The sequence below is a fragment of the Rutilus rutilus genome, assembly GCF_951802725.1.
Source record: "Rutilus rutilus genome assembly, chromosome: 12".
Lineage (NCBI taxonomy): Eukaryota > Metazoa > Chordata > Actinopteri > Cypriniformes > Leuciscidae > Rutilus > Rutilus rutilus.
In genome coordinates, this window is record NC_140217.1 from 27,948,322 (window position 1) to 27,967,095 (window position 18,774).

Below are 18,774 nucleotides of genomic sequence, written 5' to 3' on the forward strand. Positions count from 1 at the left end.
TTTACGGCATAGGCTACCTCACTTCCCCCAACACGTCCTCACATGCTGTTGGACTTGTAAGTATATTGCTTATATTGTATATCACTCGGACAAGCTTTCACTCGTTGGTGTGAGCTAAAAAGCACCTGGCGTTCTTGTTGATGGATTAGTAACTTAGACATCTTCGGAGGCTAGCTGTGCTTGTTCGATGTCCGACGATTTGTAACGCGTTGTGTTTATTCCCCAATCGAACTCGTGTAACTGTCTGTCACACGTTCTACCGTCCACAGCATTACTTGATAGACAAAAATAGGACAAGAATGAGCATCAAATAGAAACAACCAGCTTACGGGGTGTTCGAGGCACACATACAATACAGACTGCCGACAGTTAAACAGGGCGCGCGCAGCTCTTAAAGGGGCCACACCTTATTTTCACTCGTTACAGCTTCCTTCCGACTGAACAGGGACCGGTATACAGGGGGGAGGGGATCAGGCCGTGAGTGAAGAGACTGCTCTGCGTGAGTGAGTGGTATTTACGACAGTAACGTTAAATACAAGTAGTCCACAGCGACTCTAGGGGTCGTTGTTTGACCAAAACGGAAATCTTACCTAGTGGGGCTTTAAAACCTGGATATGTGAGGGGCATTTTATGGGCATTTTATATAATTTTTTTTCTGGTTATGCCAAGCTCTACAAAATTGTATTGAGTAGGGAAAAAAAAGTTTTTAAATCCATTATCCTTAATCCTTATCCAGTAAATCACAAACAAATGGAAGTTATGGGGCCTTTGAATATTGTTGTCGACAATAGGCGACCTTGGAGTCGCAAAGGTTGAGAACCACTGGTCTAGATATGGCCGTAATTCTGATCATGAACGTTTTGTTTTTGTTTGTTTTGACCCCCCAGGTTCATGTACTGGTCGGATTGGGGAACACAGGCAAAGATTGAGAAAGCTGGAATGAACGGGGTGGATCGACAGGTTCTGGTTTCAGAGAGGATCGAGTGGCCCAATGGGATTGCGCTCGGTAAAACCTTTTGAAAGTTTTGCAATTCAGTTCCTCCGTTCACAACAAATGTATTCACATCTTCAAATATAGTCAAAGTAGAGAAACACACACTAGAGAATAGCAGAAAAGACAACAAAACATAAAAGAGAAACAGCAGAAAGCAAAACAAAGCATACCATACCAAAAAGCAAGACATGAGAGAGCTGCGTTTGCCATCATAACAAGACACCAGCCAAAATACCTGAAAAGAAAGAGAAAACCATTAGGATCAAGAAAGACCAAACAAACACAGAGGCAGAAGGAGAAGAAAGAGTGTTAATAATGAAGAGCAGCCTCCTGTGGCCAACAGGGCTTTGAATCATTCACCTATATTGTTCCTCATAAATCACCCGTCAGTTTGGGAAAAACTAAATGGAATTGCTCAAGCAACGCTGTCAATATCGCCATTATTTCCCTAGCTCGCTTAACATGAAACCCATTTGAAAAAGCAGTTATAGATAGAAAAAAGTTATTGACAAAAAAGGTTGAATTGAGAATTGCTTTGTCTGTATTGAAACAAAATACATTTTTAATGGGAAAAAAGAGCAAGTAGCCTTGCTGTAAGATTTTGGAGCACACTGTGGGGTTTTTTTTATGTTTTTTTATTCATTGTGATTTCAGCTGTGCCTTTCATTTCATTTCAAACTGCCTTTATTTTTACTTGATATATGAAAAATAATAGAATATGAACTGAAATATGAATTATCCCTTCACATTCTACCCACTATTCAATGCTTCGTTTGACCAATCAAATTAAATTAAAAGCATTTGTTGTATTATTAAAGCACTACATATACACTACATATAAAAGTTCTTTCATCTTCCAGATCTATCTAGTAGACGACTCTACTGGGTCGATTCCAAGCTTCATCTGATATCCAGTGTGGACCTGAATGGAGACAACCGTAGAGTTTTGCTATCCTCCATGGATCATCTGGGACATCCCTTCGCCCTGACTCTTTTTGAGGCAAGCAAATTTATCAAATAGTACTGACATTCTCATTTATGTAGGCACAGATGGAGCGACATTGACAAAAACAAGCCTTGAGATGTTTCTAAGCTTAGTTTGGCTTCACATAAATAAATGTTTTTTGCTCACAGGCTGTAATTGGAGAACAAGGTTCTCACTGTGAGACAGTAGCACTGGCAAGAGATGGATGGCTGTGGGTGCTTGGCACCAGCCAAAGACGCAAACCAAATTTTTACTTTGGCAACTCCTTTGGTACCTGAAGGCAGGACCCAGCCCAAGCAATAGATAGCCTAATGCCCTTCATCAGGCCAGTCGATGAGCCAACTCAGTAAGATGGAAACCTGGGGCTGAGCCCTAGAAAAAGGGGCCTTTTACTTTTGTCCAGGGCACATGAAAAATGAATGCTACATTACTGCAGTACCCTTGAGGCTGGTCCTAAAGTTCTCCACTTGGCTGTTGAAGTTGCAAAACTGTAATTGACAACTGTAGCCAATAACTTCCCCTAAATTTTGGGGTTTCTTGTAGATGTACAAAAGGAGCATAGGGATATTTCTGTATGAAACAGTCGTTTAGTCTTTGGTGCAGGAGCCATTTCCAATAAGCTCATTATTTTGGTTCATTATTTTTAATTACATAATTTCTCATTCCTACCAGCTCATATTACATTTATTTTCTACACATTTCCTTTTGGTGGTTGATAGCTTACTTGATTAAACCCCAGTAGCAGATATATACAGGTGGAGCTGGGGAAGGTGGAGGGTTTCTGAAAGTGTGCTGCAAAAAGCGAACAAAAAGCACTAATACCCAATTCTGGCATGAAACTCTAGATGGTGCAGGCTGATAAGTCTTTGACTCATTTGGTAGCGATCACATCATTATCTACATAGCACAGCTGATTGGTTGCTGTTGCATCAGCCTCCAATGAGCTGCGGCTCAACATTCAAACAAATTCCGGGGTGTTGCTAGCCTGACGTTGTCATACTCAGATTCTAGTCAGAATGTGAGTCTGATACTGCTCCATTGGGCTGTGATTATGGGGCGTGTTTCAACCGAACCAGGAAGGAAAATGCCTCTGCACTCAATTGGATAGATCTACAACCAATCAGAGCAATGGAGTAAGTGACGTATGTTCTTCATTCATCTTTCCGATCGACAAACGCCTTGATCACAGTTCTCTGTTCCTCTTTTAAAATGAATGCACTGACGATATCTTCTATAGCAGACGCGTTGGCGGAATCTACACGATGTTCGGGAGGAGCACGTTCAAATAATCAATCCAATCAACTTGTCATCAAACAATTACCATGTCTACCCTATCAGCTTGAGGGGAAGCATATATATATTCACTCTGTCAACTCACCTAACATTCCTTGACAGTTTTCAGCATCCCTCCACTCACTCTTGGCTTGTTCTTCCACAGCCAGGAATACGGGGGCAGGGTTCGGGCCGAATACCGAGCCCAGAGCCCTCTCCTCGGACAGTAGGCTACACCAAATATGCATTTATTCTATCTGACTTATTTGTAAGTGTGAAATCTCAATTCTCCAGCAGCAGTCATCTTCGTTGTAAACTAATTCAACCCAAGCGCTCTTTGGTGACGTGGATGATTACGTTACTGTTGATCATCTGTCCATCATCGTATAAAACCCGCCCTGACAATTTGATTGGTCCGAACAGCTTTGGTTTGGGCATAATAGCTCCACAACGGATCAAGTCCAGACCGAACTTCCCGACCTAAAAATGTTGTGGGCGGGGCGAAGTTCGGCTGGCATCCAGGCTAGGGTGTTGCTGTTAGCAGTCTGCAGCGTGCTTTCAGAAACCCTCCACCTTCCCCAACTCCACCTGTATAGATCTGCTACTGGGGTTTAATCATGTATGTTACATGTGCAGCAGGAGCAGCCTCTGTCTTACATGCTCACAGCAATGTCTGTGAATGTATTGGCAGTAGTAAGTCTCTGTATTTGTTCTGTAGCAGCAGCAGCGTAGCAGATCTATTCCACCAAGACCAAATACATTAACATTGCCATATCCATTACCATGCCGATCTCTATTTCCAAACCAATCTCCTTAGAGTTGTCATGACAGAAAAGGGATAGTTGACCCAAAAATAAAATTTCTGTCATCATTTACTCACCCTCAATTTGTTCTAAACCTGTATGAATTTCTTTCTTCAACGGAGCACAAAAGAAGATATTTTGAAGTTTGTCAGTAACCAAATAGTTGATGGACCCCATTGAGTTCCATCTTCAAAATATTATTCAGAGAAACACCCATAAAAGTGTTAACTACAAATCGTGCCCTGTTTTCCACAGCTCTAGGGTACATGTGATATTTTTTGTGTGAGGAACAGAACATTAATGAAATAATATTATTAATATAATCATTTAATTGTATAATATTATTAATTTTATTATAATGAACATACACAACCATTCAAAAGGTTGTGGTCAGTAAGCTTTTTGAAAGAAATGAATACTTTTATTCTGCAAGGACACATTAAATTGATCAAAAGTGACAGTAAAGACTTTCACATTGTTACAGAAAAAATATATATATTTATTTATTTATTTATAATTTTTTGTTACAATGTGAAAGTCACTGTCTTTCTTCTGAACTTTCTATTCAACAAAGAATTCTGGAAAAGACTAAACATATATACACTGATTTGGTGCTCAAGAAACATTTCTTATTAATACCAATGTTAAAACAGCTGTGCTGCTTAACAGCTGTAGCTTAATAATGTAGATACTAATAAGAAATGTTTCTTGAGCACTAAATCAGTGTATTAGAATGATTTCTAAACGATCATGTGGAGTAATGACTGTTGAAAATTCAGCTTTCCCATCACATTTCAAATATATTAAAATAGAAAATAATTATTTTTAATTGTAATAATGTTTAACAGAATTACTATTTTTACTGTATTTTTGATCAAATAAATGCAGCCCTGGAGAGGATAAGAGACTTCTTTCAAAAACATTTAAGAAATCTAGCAGTTGTCAAACTTTTAAACGGTAGTGTATTTATTTTGCATGTATTTATTTAAATAATAGTAAAAAAAAAGAAAAAAAAAAGAAGCTAATTCAGATAAACATAAGTGAGAATGTGATATGAGAACTATGACAGAGGGTTTTAGCAAACTAAGTTTCATTTATTTTAGCGACTTAAACAAGACAATACTGGACCCCACATATTGGCTTCCGACACGGCAGACCTTAAATTGCATATACGAAATTTACTCAATTTTTCAGTCACCTTTTCAGACAATGTGTGACCTTTACATTGCCCTGTCTCATAAAACAGACCAATATCTCTACACCAGCTTTCAAATTATTTCATTGGTTAGTGGGCAGCATTGAAAATGTCAAGGCAAATCCAATCCCACAGGGATAGTTGCTTCTTCCCAAATGAAGCGAATACTATGATGAAAGGTTTTAATAAAGATGCTCCCCACACTCAAGGAGTACAGATTTCAGACGTAGACGATAGAAGCCAGCCTTTTGTGTCATAGATTAAAGCAGTTATCTAGATCAGATATGGTGGCCTCGTTGCCCAAGCATTAGATGAGGGCTGCAATGCGGCAGAATTTGAATGCTGTCTTGTCGAGGTTAAGGAGTCCTACTGATCAGCTGCCACCAGCAGAAGCACCTGATGGAGCTCCACTGGGATCCAGCAGCCTGACCTTTCCAAAAAAGCACAGCTCTGTAAACATCCTCTAATACTCGGAGCCAGACGATCTCTTGGGCATGCTCAGTCCGCTCCATCTTCTTTTTTTGCGCCCTCCCCTCTTTTTCTTTTGTTACCCCAAGAACACCCCGTTCCGAACTTCCTCATCCATTTCCGTGTCCGTTTGAAAAGGAGATGAATGTCAGGTTGTCATAGTAACAGCCCCATCTCACCATGCACATTTGCAATTTTTCTGTAGCGGCTGATAAGGACTGTTTAGAGGAGGGAGGCAGACGGAGAAGGGGAGAATGTTGAAAGTGGTATTGTCAGATAGTCGAGCGCGTGCTTTCCGGCTCATGTAGGTGTAGATACAAAGGAGAGATAGAGCTGCGAGCTTTAATTAGCCTGATGAAAAGGCACAGGAGCGTTTATCTTCATTGTCATCTTCCTCCCTTTCTCTCCTTTTTGGTGTATTGCATACATAAATACATGACCAACCAAACACACCTGCTTTTGATTCATTCTATCCAAGTGTCTTTTGTGTCCTGTGTATTGGTATTAGAGGGCTGAATCGGAACCCAGTGCAAATCTCACGGTAGCGGGTGGTTTTTCCTTTACTGCGGGTGGGAGTAGGCGGTCAAAAAATACAGCCCGGGTCTCGCAGTCCAGCGATTTGCCGCATAACAAACAAGAAAGGAGTCAACAAATTAATTATTTAATTAAGTTTTTTAGTATTATTTATTTTCCTAAATAACAATTCGCATTTATTCCTTTATCCACGCTTTTATCCAAAGCAACTTGTATTCAAGATATAAATTTGATCAGTTCATGCATTCCCTTGGAATCGAACCCATGATCTCTCCTTTGCTAGTCCCATGCTGTAATGTTTGAACTAGAGGACTGCAATTGCTCCTGCTTGTGCAGAATTCACATTCTGTATGTTTCTACAGGACCGGGTTTACTGGACAGACTTGGAGGATGAGGCCATCTACAGTGTGAATCGACTGACAGGGCATGATGTGGCAATGCTGGCTCAACATCTCAACAACCCGCTGGATGTGGTGGTGTTCCACGAGCTCCAGCAGCCTAAAGGTGAGAAATAAGTGTAATGCAGGTAGATGCTGTGGTAGATTTTTCTTCTTTCGCACCTGACTTAAGTCTACCAGGGTCTCATCTACAATTGACGTCCCCAAACGTCTACAGTCGACGTTAGTTTACCTGTAACTGGGTCTCGTCTACAATCGACGTCCTCGTTCAATAATATTTATACTCTAGTGCGTCTCCTCATCAACGTCGGTTGAGTCCCCTAAACCTAACTTGCTGCGCAGTAATAAACAGATTCCAGAAAATGCCTTCGAATATGACTGATTAAGATATGACTATGATAAGTCTGAAAAGACCATTTAAAAGACCACTTTTTTGAAACGTGTCGCTGCATGGATGTACTGCTAATGAAACACATCCAGTTGACATTCATTTGTGTTAAATAAGAGGCAATCTGGCGCTGGAATGTGTTGTTTTTGAAGTCATGCTGAATGTTGGTTGCCAATGTTATCAGTGCCGGAACGTTCTCTTTTGGCTCGTGTGCAGTCTTCACACAGACGAGCATGTCAGTCTATCGCTTAATGCTGAGACTCCCTATTCTTTCCAACAAAATGCACACAAACATGTCCATGCTCTTGATATACAATCATTGATGAACATTTTTTATTTAAATGAGGAGAGAAAAAAAATATGAGGGCGGATTAGAACTCGAACCTCTGACACGCTTAACAAAAGTTTTACCACCAGACCATTAGGGAATACAAATGCTAATCACGGATCTATGAAGCCTATTTATTCACTAACTTGAGGAATCTCGGGACTAACAATATATTTTAGATACAATAGATGTAAGAACTAAACTATCACATTAAAACATTTCTGGATTTCTGGACATCGTAATGTTATTTTTTTCAGCAATTATTATTTTACATAGCTGATATAGCATTGTCCTAGCACGCACGCACACACACACACACACACACACACACACATTCCCGTCTCACCCACTTTTTAAAACAAAGTTATGCCACTGCTCATTTCAAATGTACAGAGGCCATTTTAGGTACAGTGGCAAAAAACGCCTGCTTAATTCAGCTAATGCCTCTCAGGAGCTAATAGAAACAATGCTTGAACCGTATTCTTTTCACAGTGTCACCTTTTTAGCATTGTTATAATGATGAGAGGCAAATCTTTGCTGACTCTTTTTTTCCCCTAGTAATAATGGTCCTATCATTGAATAGCATATTTATGGTGAATTGTTATTCTAGAGACAGGCAGAGAAAATTAAAGAGGCTGTTTGCGTGCATGTGTGTGTGTGCAGATTTGGATTCTTTGTTTTCATCCTTTTATCACAAACGGACCACATGCAGCGTGCCAGCAGAAGAGCCAATTTACAGACTCCTTACATTAATAAATGAGAAGTGCTATTTAAATCTAAATCAAGGAATTAAATGTGTTGCTCTGAAAATGCAAACGAAAGCAGGAAAACACACTTATGCTGAACGAGAAATGATGAGAATGGAATCCAACTGCTTTTTTAACTCAAGTGCCTCTGTGTGAAATATTAATCAGCTATGCATGCCTGCAAAACTAGATTTTATGAAACTGTTTCTTAAGGAAGAGATAGGCATTAAACATTATTGAATCAAAGAGCTTTCTGAGTTGTGTTTGTAGAGCTAAACAAACTTTCATATGGATTTCCATGCATTGCTGTATTTGTTCAAATGAAGACAACATCAAAAGAAAATCAATTCCTGTTATTTTAATGTATTTGTATTAAATCTATCCTTTTATCAACCCACAGACACATACATGCATATCTCTTTTTTTATTGACGTTTAAGTGCAAATATGACCGTTTCTCAAGCCAACTAATTAATGATTTGTCCATGTTTGCATACACTGTAGGCTTCTATACACGTTACAGTAGAAATGCATGATTATTGACTGTTGTTAATGTTGCATTTTACATATAAATCTCTACTAGGGTATATTAATTGTGGTGTTTATTTGCGTTAAATTAAAAGAAAAAAAGTAGTTCAAATATTAGTATTAAGATGAAATATAAAATGAAAATAGATTACCATACTTAAATGTATACACGCATACCATTCAAAAGTTTGCTGTCCGTACAGTTTTTTTTTTTTTTTTTGCTGTTCAAATGTTTTACGTTTGTTTGTTTGTAGTCTCTTATGCCCATCAAGGCTGCATTTATTTGATTTTTTTTAAAAGTAATATTGTGAAATATGATTACAATTTAAATAAACTGTTTTCTATTGTAATATATTCTAAAATGTAATTTATTCCTGTGATGGCAAAGCTGAATTTTCAGCAGCCTTCACAGTCTTCAGTGTCACATGATCCTTCAGAAATCATTAGGTGTGTACACGCCATGTCATAATTGCCGTAATTATGAGATTACGACTTGTAAAAACCACATACATCCTCATAAAACTCGTAATTACAACTTGTAAACTGGGATTTTTCCAAGAGCTTCGACTTGCAACACGTGACTGCTGCAGAGTCATATTGGCATATGTTGTCCTCTCATAATTACGGTAATTACGACATGACATGAACAATCAGCAATTCTAACATGCTGATTTGATTTGGTGACATTTCTTCTTATTTTCAATGTTAACAACTGTTGTGCTGTCAACATATTTTTGTTTTTCAGGATCCTTTGATGATTATAAAAGTTCAAAAGAACCTCATTTATTTAAAATAAAACATTTTTGTAACATTACAAATGTCTTTACTGTCACGTTTGATCAATTTAATGCATCCTTGACGAATATAATAATAAAGTAATACAAATCTTACTGACTCCAAACTTTTGAACGGTAGTGTATATTTAAATTTATGTAATTTGTCATACTCAAAACCCATGAATGAAGTGATTAATATCCATATCCAATTTATACCCATGAACAACTGCATAGAAACCAATTTTGTGGTAAATTAAGCTGAATAAATACACTGAACCCTCAACTATTTATTTCCAAACCTCATGTGGTACAACTTTCACTTCCAGTGTTTTGTCAATGTGAATGCATCTTAATAGTTAATATTTTAATGTCTGTGGTCATATACAGTACTACTATGCAACCATCCCAGAGGCTAATACATCAGAATTAAATGAGTTTTTCCTCTGTAGCTCCAGACACATGCAACATGGGAAGTTTGCCCAATGGAGGCTGTGAGTACCTGTGCCTCAGAGCTCCTCAGATCACAGACCACTCACCCAAGTACACATGTGCCTGCCCCGACAGCATGGAACTGGGCCCGGACATGCGCCGCTGTGTGACAGGTAACAAAATACAGAGCCCTTGGTCAAGTTTTCACATACTAGTACACACTTTGAAGAAACAAATATCTTAAGATTCATGATTATGAGTAGATTTTGAGAGTTGAATGTTGTGATTTAGACAGACTGAGGAGATTACAGGAAGTTTCAACTTCCGTTGTTTCTAGGAAGCACAAATCTGACTCTTCCATCATATCTATTTTGTTTGTTGTAGTCAAACCCAAAACAGCAACTGCTGTAAGTACAACCACTACAACAACACCACCAGAACCTTCTACTTCTGTGACCCCTACAACCACCGCTCCAACTACAAGCACCAGTGTCCTTACAACCACCAGTACAATTACTACAACTACACCTACAGCGACAGTATCAAGTACAACCACCAGCAGCCCCAGCACATCCACTCATTCCAGAACACATCGTTCCACCACCACACACTCCACGGCCACTTCAACAACTGTGACCACTCAGCCCAGCACTACAGCGCCATGGAAACAGCCAACCTCCACTCAGACGACAGCAGATCACAGGCAGACATCTACAACCATTGCCCACGGCAACAGCATACAAGGGGCCAATGCCAATCTCTCTCATCGAGGTGAGTTTGAGCTTCTGTTTTGCGTTATGAGTCAGTGACATGATGCTCTTTTTGTCTGTTTTGAATAGTTTTTATTCAAAATTATATTACAGTGCAAATCATACAATGACTTGAGTACACCTCTACTGTGATGAGCATGCTTTTCATTTTTATGCATAAAATGGGAAATTATATCATAGAGACATTAGGCAAAGCCTAATGATTGTGTGTATAGATCAATATGTATCAAAATATCAGATCATTTGATCTTTTTTAAGTCAAGGAAAGGGTATTCCAGGTTGCAAAATGTCATGTGATTGAGCTCTCCAAAAATGTAATGAATTAATAATTAAACAATATGTGTATATTGAGAAACAAAATGTTTATTGAGGTATAATAAACATTTTACTTATACTTGATGGTTACACATTGTGACATTTTTATAATGTAATTTAAACTTTTCTTAAAAATGGTATAAATGTTTTTCAAAATCATATGAAATCATCAAAAGTTTGGAGTCAAGGCTTTTTTTAATGACTGCTTTTATTTATCAAGAAACAAACTGATCAAAAATGAGAGTAAAATATTTAAAATGTTGTGTTGAACCTTCTATTCATCAAAGCATCCTGAAAAAAAAAAAATCACCGTTTTCAAAAAATATTACGCAGAATTGTTTTGAACATTGATCATAATAAGGATATTAAATCAGAATATTGGATCATCAAATCAGTATATTGGAATGATTTCTGAAGGATCATGTGACACTGAAAACTGCAGAAAATTCAGCTTTGCCATCACAGTAATAAATTACAGTTTAAAAATATATTAAAATAGAAAACAGTTATTTTAAATTACAATACTATTTTAGAATATTACTGTTTTTACTGTATTTTGATCAAGTAAATGCCACCTTGGTGAGCATAAGAGACTTTAAAAAACATTTAAAAACTCTTACCGACCCCAAACTTTTGAAACGGTAGCATATATGAAATTAACCCTTATGTAAATATTCATAGGACTGTTGTATAAAACCAATATCACATGAAGGTGTTGTTGTACTGAACTTCAGCACTAATGATATTCAGCTGAAGGCATGACGCTCATATAAATGCTCTCGTACAGTACTTGTACAGTAATCCTCAGAGTCTGTGAAAGTTAATGTGCGGTGGAATTTACTTGCCGAGCATCGCCGGGCCACTTGAGAGTGATAGATGAGGCTGCAGTAGTCGCCCAGGGTCCCAGTGTGTGTCTGAGCTGAATTAGAGCAGCCAGCCCTGACTGATGAACATTGCCCTCAGCCTTGTTCCTCTCCACAGTCAGTGTTTCTCTCTCACCCCCCCCACAGCCATTGGGCAATGTGTGGGGACGCTCAGGTACACGGCCACCTGGACGCAGCAGGAAAAGGGCATTAGTGACTTCAGTAATAGGATCTACATTCATGAAATCCTTCACAAGTTTGTTGTCTGTCAAGCCTTTGTCAAGAAAGATAGAAAAACAACCATTTTAGTCACCTTTTACCCCCAGTCCCACAATCAAAGCGCAGAAGCAGCCATTCTTGATGCTAACCATACATTTGGTTCTTGCATATTTTATGACCACCAGCATATTACACGGCAGAAGTGGTGAAACTCTCCATTAGATAAAACCTGTAAATTGCTGCACTGAGGTAGTGATGAATTATGCCAGCACCTTTTCTGTCTTTTATGGCTGCTTGCTAATAAAAACAAAGACTGGTATGTAGATTCAGAGAGAATTATCCGGAAAAAAAAAAACACTATTGTTTAAAAGTTTGGGATAGTGATAGTGAATGTGAATGTAGCTGCAAACAGCAATTTAAGTGGCAAACACCAGCTTGAATGTACCTGTAGTATTTTGTGAAATATATCACATATTGCAAAAAAAAATTCATCAAATCATAGCTTGTAAATGTAGGAAGTGTGTTAGCAGTATTCACTGCTCTTAATGGATTTTGTCAGTATCACCTGTTACAGGTGAATTGCTTATACTAAAATCATTTCCACATTAATGAGCTTGTCTGTGGGTTTGGAGACACTGCCTCATCTTTTCAGACATATGGCTCTGATTAATGCTTTTGTTTGATTTTGATAAATTGTTTATCATGAAGGGAAATTCAATGCTCTTTTAAGGGAAACAAAAAAACAATCCACTTCAACAGGAACTATACATTATATGGAAACAGAAGCAGATTATTCAAATGAAGTGTTGCCATAGAAACCCACATGTCAGCGGTATCCCATAAATAACATGCTCACTGTAGCATTAAGAGGAGTCCATTTCTGACAATATGTTTTCTTCATTACCTTTCCCTTTATTTGCAATCATTACTGTCTATACTGCATTTCTTTTGTTTCGTACCGATTTTCCAAGCCCTTTTTTTTTTTTTTTTTTTTTTTTTTACCCCTCAGGCTATGTTGTCTGTATCTGTATGCCAGTGATGTACCATCTAGTCCTCTTAATCTCTCAGCTCAGACTCCATTATCAGACACTATTAATTGCTGTAGCTAATGGAGGGGCTTGTGCTAATAGTGAGATTGAGGTGGGATTTATTCGGTGGAAACCTTAAGAGGGCAAGCAACAGCGTAAAGCAAAGTGGTATATGAATAGCAATATATGGCCTTGAGCAAGATATCAAGGTAAATGGTCACTTTATTATACAAACTGCAGAAGATTCATCTAAACGAAAATGGTGGTGACAAAATACTGTACCTGAGTCAGTATTTTTTTTGATGCTATAAAGGAATAGAAAATCCAGTCATCATTTACTCAAGTCTCAATAATTGTGGACAATACAATGCAGACATTGCAGATGACACGATCTGTTATGACCTTGTGATTAAATGGAAAGTTAATAAAGTGTTTCTCTATTGTTGCCCATCTTTCTCTTTCTCTCTTCTTTCTCTCTCTATTACAGCTGGCAGTGGAAATGATCACTTCCTCCTTGGTAGCAATATAACTGTTGCGGTTCTGGGTATTGTCATTCCAATAGGTGAGTTTTAAAGCATTTTATACTGCATTTTGAATTCAGCCTTGTTCACCCTGTAGATACACAGCTTTTGCCTTCAGCTTTACGTGCACTACTTGCTTTGGAGACACTTATGGTGGTCTTAACTAGCCATTTATAAACTTGCTGCTGCTCCATTTATCTTAAAATTCCAGGTTAAATACAACTTCAGTGCTATCGACAGCATGCTAATTACTCCTAATTACGCTAATTTTTAAACAAAGATACATGTGTGTACAGTATAGCTCTTAAAACAGTTACATGATCAGTGTGGCAACACAATTTTCTTCACTTTACAAGCACATAATTCATAAAACAAAACTCTTATCTTAATAATAAATATCTATTCTAAGAGATTACTTGGAATAAACTAGTAAAAGCTTTTTCACGGTCACATTACTTACAACACGTGGTCAATTCTTATTCTGGCATGGTAAACCATGTGAAGGACACGCATCTTAGCAAGTTTAGGCATTTAGAAATGAATTATTTGTATGAATTTGAATAATTTTTTATTGAAAGAATTTAATGAAGGTGCTTGTTGCCTCGAAACAACATTGTGCGACAGTTGATGACAGTTATTGAGAAGTCTGTGGCATTGGTTTAAAATTGTTTAATAGCTTTTGTCTTTGTTTTTTTAACATTTGTAATTTTTTGAAGCAATAAAAAAATGTCCTGTATATTCACTCAGTGTCATTATAAATATTATATAAATAAACCTTTCTTTCAACTTGCCTATAAAGGATCCTCCTAAATATTAATTTCCCCAAATATTGTTTTTTTTAGTAATGAGGTCCATTTTATGCAAGAAAATTCAATTAAACTTTTTAAACATTGGTTTCATAATGTTAATATATTATTAGAATTTTGAACTATAAAGTCTAAATTGTCCTTTTGAGTTGATGATGACACATTTTTGCTGTATAGATAATTGTCACATGCGTATCAAATTTTGCACAAGTGAAGCTGATAAATGTTGAATGCTGAATGTGGTTATATTTCAGCAATGACAGTTCCATATCTCAAACTCTCATCACGGTGCCGTACCTATTCACCCCATAGACTTTTTGTAAGAGCTTTACTGTACATTACTCCATCCACAAATTCTGTCGATTTATCTTAAATTGTATTTAAAATTAAAGGGTTTATTTCATAAATGACAGTATTTTACAACGTGTTTAAAAAGAAATTGTGCTCGTTATGAAATTAGTGCTTTATAAATGGTTATTTTTGCCATTATATATTAGTGTCACTCATGCATTTTGATTTTGTGATCATTCTCTCAGTTAGTTTATATACATCATCCTTTTGACTGTTTGATTGAACTAAACAGTATATGTGTATATAAAGTACTGTATATGTAAATGTATCAAAGTCTCTGTCAAAAGGACCTGATGGGCTTCATTGATTGTCTGAGCTGTGTCTGTTGAGTGGCTTAGTGGGATTGAAATGACCTTGTCTGTACTCATATTCAAATGAACGACACTAAGTGAAATACCTCTCCTCTAAAAAAAATAATGTAATTATGATCACTCTTTGTCCACCCCTCTTATCTTAAAATTGTGACTTTTTTCTAAATGCTTTCTTTTGTAGTAGTAAAAAAAAAAAAATATATATGTAATTCATAGACAGAATGCAATCCAAGTGTTTATAGCCAGACAATAGAACCTGAGTGATGGAGGAAAACACATCATGAGGAGGTCTCTGCGGCCCCCTCAGACAAAAGAGCAATTAGGGTGAACTTCCAGGGGACCAGAGCAGCCACGGCTGATCTTTTAAATTAGGGAAGGGGTTTGCCAGCCACACATTATCAATTCACCCTGAATAGCAATGCTCTCCCCCCAACCATTCGCATGTAGGCGTGTGTTCGCATACACACAGTCCAATTCGATTTCTCCTGGTCCCCTTAGACCCCTGCTTTCTTAATGAGCAGCATGTGAGCACCCCCTTCACATATTCCACTAAGCCTGTGTGTGTGTGTTAGAGAGAGAGAGAGAGAGAGAGAGAGAGAGAGAGAGAGAGAGAGAGAGAGAGTGAGAGAGAGTGAGTGGGAAAGGTATGTCTTTGGCAGCCCTAGTTCAAATATACATATCTGCTATTTTTAAAGTAGCTTTTTAAGTAGTTCTTTTGATAGTGATATGATCAGACTGTTCTTAAATTATGCATACTACCATTCAAAAGTGTGGGGTCTATTCGATTTGTCAGTGTTTTTGAGAGAAGTCTCTTATGCTGACCAATACATTTGTTTGGTCCCCCCCAAAAAAATACTATACCAAAAAAATAAATACAAAATAACAGTCTATTATAATAGATTTTCAATTGTAATTTATTTCTGTGATGGCATAGCTGAATTTTTAGCAGCCATTAGTGACACATGATCTTTCAGAAATCAGTATAATATGCAGATTTGCAGCACAAAATAACATTTCTTATTATTATCTGTTTTAAAAACATCTGTGCTGCTTAATAATTTTGTGGAAACAGTGATACGGTTTTTTTTTAAGGATTCTATGAAAAATAGAAAGTTCAAAATAACAACATTTACTTGAAATAGAAAGCTTTTGTAACATTATAAATGTATTTTGTCACCTTATTGCTACCACATATTGCTTACTATCTTTTTTATTGTATGTGAAACAGTATGCATACTTAATTGTTGCCACCTATCCTCATTGCATTGCATGTTTAATTCAGTTATTATCGAAAATAAAAATCCAGATTCTCTCAAACTCAATTTAATTGAACTTAGTTTATATTAATTTAATACTCAATTTTAATGTCCTAGATTTTGTTAACAAGGTTACAAAAACTGCAAACCCAATAGAAAATAAACAAATTCAGATTCAAATTCTTTCTGAGATGAAGTACACCAACATTTATTCACTGAGAATTTGTGAAAAAAAAAAAAAAAAAAAGTTTCATGCCTGATTTTACCCAAAACCTAATAATACATACATTTATTTAGCATTTTTTAATTAAATGTTATACTGTCTTCCATGCATACAGAAAATGCACATAAAGCACACCATATGCATATTGCTGATATATTATGAGCAGGATAGAAATATGCTCTTTTGAGCATAGTGTATTTTGTGCACTAGTGCTATAGTATCATCTGAGGAATCTGTGGAATGCTTTGATGCATCTTTTTCTTATTCTCCCCATATTTGTTGCTTTAGAAAGGATTTTAATAAAATCATTTGACCCTGGTCTGCCATGATGCACCTTAAGGTTTGAGTGTGTGAGCTTGTATATGTGTGTGTGTCATTATGCGCTGCTCTGTGTCCCCTGGCTGTGTTAACGCCCCTGCCATATGTGTTGGCTGTGTGTTAAACGCATGCAGTTCCTATCCTTGCCACAGTGGTCATCGGCCTGATGTGTACCGGAGGTTACCTGGTGTGGCGCAACTGGAGGAGACGGAATACCAAGAGCATGAACTTCGATAACCCCGTTTACCGCAAGACCACGGAGGACGACGACGACGAAATCCACATCGGCCGCAGCGAGCAGATCGGCCACGTCTACCCACCAGTGAGTGGCAGTGCCAGACAGCCATACCTAGCACTGCCACTGGGGGGCAGTATCCCAGACCCGGCAGCTCATTGGTACTCAGGGGCACCTATGCTGTCCAGTGCAAAGTGAACAAAGGGAGGAAGGCAATAGTGATAAAAACGAGGGGGGGGCTAAGACAAAAATCCTTAAGAGAGGGCATTATGCTGCCTCTTTTCTCACTCATATTTATACTCATAATTCACCACACATTTTCATTCCAAATGTATGTTTAATTAATTTGTGTACGGATTACCATGTGAAGTTTAAATAGTTGTCTGTTTGTTTCCCATAGGCTGCGTTCTAAATCACGTACTCTCCAAGTAGGTACTTTTTAAAATAAAATAAATAGTTACATCATGACCGTTAAAAATACCTTCTATATAGTATGAATGTGTGTAGTATGAATTTAATCTGGACATGCTACATTTGCCTCGTTATTATTATTATTATTATATGACCTACCAGCGTCAGTTGCTTTGCTTCACTGCCATTCATAAATCCTCTCCCATGGCCTTTTGATGCACACTTCAGAATCTCGCTGGAAGTAGTAGGTCATCTAGGAACTTTTCGCTGTTTTATGAATACTGCCATTTCAGGCATACTACTCTTCACATACTGTTTTTCACCTGCTGTGTAGTAGGAAAGTATGTGATCTTGGATGCAGCCATAGTCTTTGTCTTTTTCCGTGTTGTGTGTGTAAAGCTTTAAATGCTTTCCATGTTTGAAAGCTTTGAAATTGTGCTCTCCCATTATCCCATAGTTGTTGTTTTTTTTAGTATAATTGTTTTAGGGATGAGCAATGAGCACCTTAAATGACTGGACAATCTTTTAATATTTTATAATTTATTTATTTAGGTGTTTTGCTGTTTAGGTGTTATATTTATTTGGGTAATATTCACGTGGCCTGGGCTTTAATAGTAAAGAGTTAGTCAGATGGAGGGATTATAACAGTGTGTTTTGCGCTTCCTGTGCTACAGTCGACATGTCAAGCACAAGCAGAGATAAAGACATCAGTCGTGTGGCAGCAACAGTGCGAGCCGCCCCAGTGGCATAACAGGATTCTCTCCAGCGCCCCACACGCCGCACTCGTCACAGTGTGTGTAGGGGGATCTGCATATCGGATGTGTCTCCTTCTCCATGGGCTTTCTCATTGCTTTCTATGTATTTGTTTCTCTCGCTCTTTCTCTCAACACGTGTAACTTGTTTTTTATCTGCTCTCCGCAGCGCGTGGCGCTCGGTCCTGATGATGACGGATTCCCCTGAGGGCGATTCTCGCTCTTGCTCTCTCCTTCTCCATCCCCGAATCCATGCGTCCTTTAGTCCTCCATCTCTCCTTCCATCGAGGAGATCGCACGAGACAACGCAGCAAGGCGCAGAGAGCCAAAAGGACACAAAAGCACTTGCTCTCCACAGCCGAGAGCTACAAACTGGGTTTGTCTTCTCGTAGTGTCTTTTTCAGCCCATAAACACTCAGTCGGGCAATAATCACTAGTTCTACAATTAAACTACTAGCATCATTCCTGCTCTTTGTCAGTAGTAGTAGGCAGTGCTGTTTAATGATGACTAACCTCATAGCTCATCATGTCAGTAGTCTCTAACACTCTTTG

General features: G+C 37.9%; 1 protein-coding gene across 6 annotated transcripts in view; it reads left to right on the forward strand.

Moving 5' to 3' along the window:
- Window positions 1-18,553, forward strand: part of lrp8 (low density lipoprotein receptor-related protein 8, apolipoprotein e receptor) — a 153,934-nt gene extending 135,381 nt beyond the window's left edge. For 2 of the 6 annotated variants that reach the window (XM_084426309.1, XM_084426310.1), the window contains exons 12-19: window positions 888-1,006; window positions 1,855-1,994; window positions 6,614-6,755; window positions 9,864-10,016; window positions 10,228-10,614; window positions 13,526-13,600; window positions 16,959-17,146; window positions 18,392-18,553. In XM_084426309.1, coding sequence (XP_084282435.1) covers window positions 888-1,006; window positions 1,855-1,994; window positions 6,614-6,755; window positions 9,864-10,016; window positions 10,228-10,614; window positions 13,526-13,600; window positions 16,959-17,146; window positions 18,392-18,430 — 1,243 coding nt within the window. In that variant the 3' untranslated portion in view covers window positions 18,431-18,553. Of the gene's footprint in view, window positions 1-887; window positions 1,007-1,854; window positions 1,995-6,613; window positions 6,756-9,863; window positions 10,017-10,227; window positions 10,615-13,525; window positions 13,601-16,958; window positions 17,382-18,391 lie in introns of those variants that run through there. The other 4 variants (XM_084426306.1, XM_084426307.1, XM_084426308.1 and 1 more) reach the window with 2 other exon arrangements.
- The last annotated feature ends 221 nt before the right edge of the window (window positions 18,554-18,774 follow it).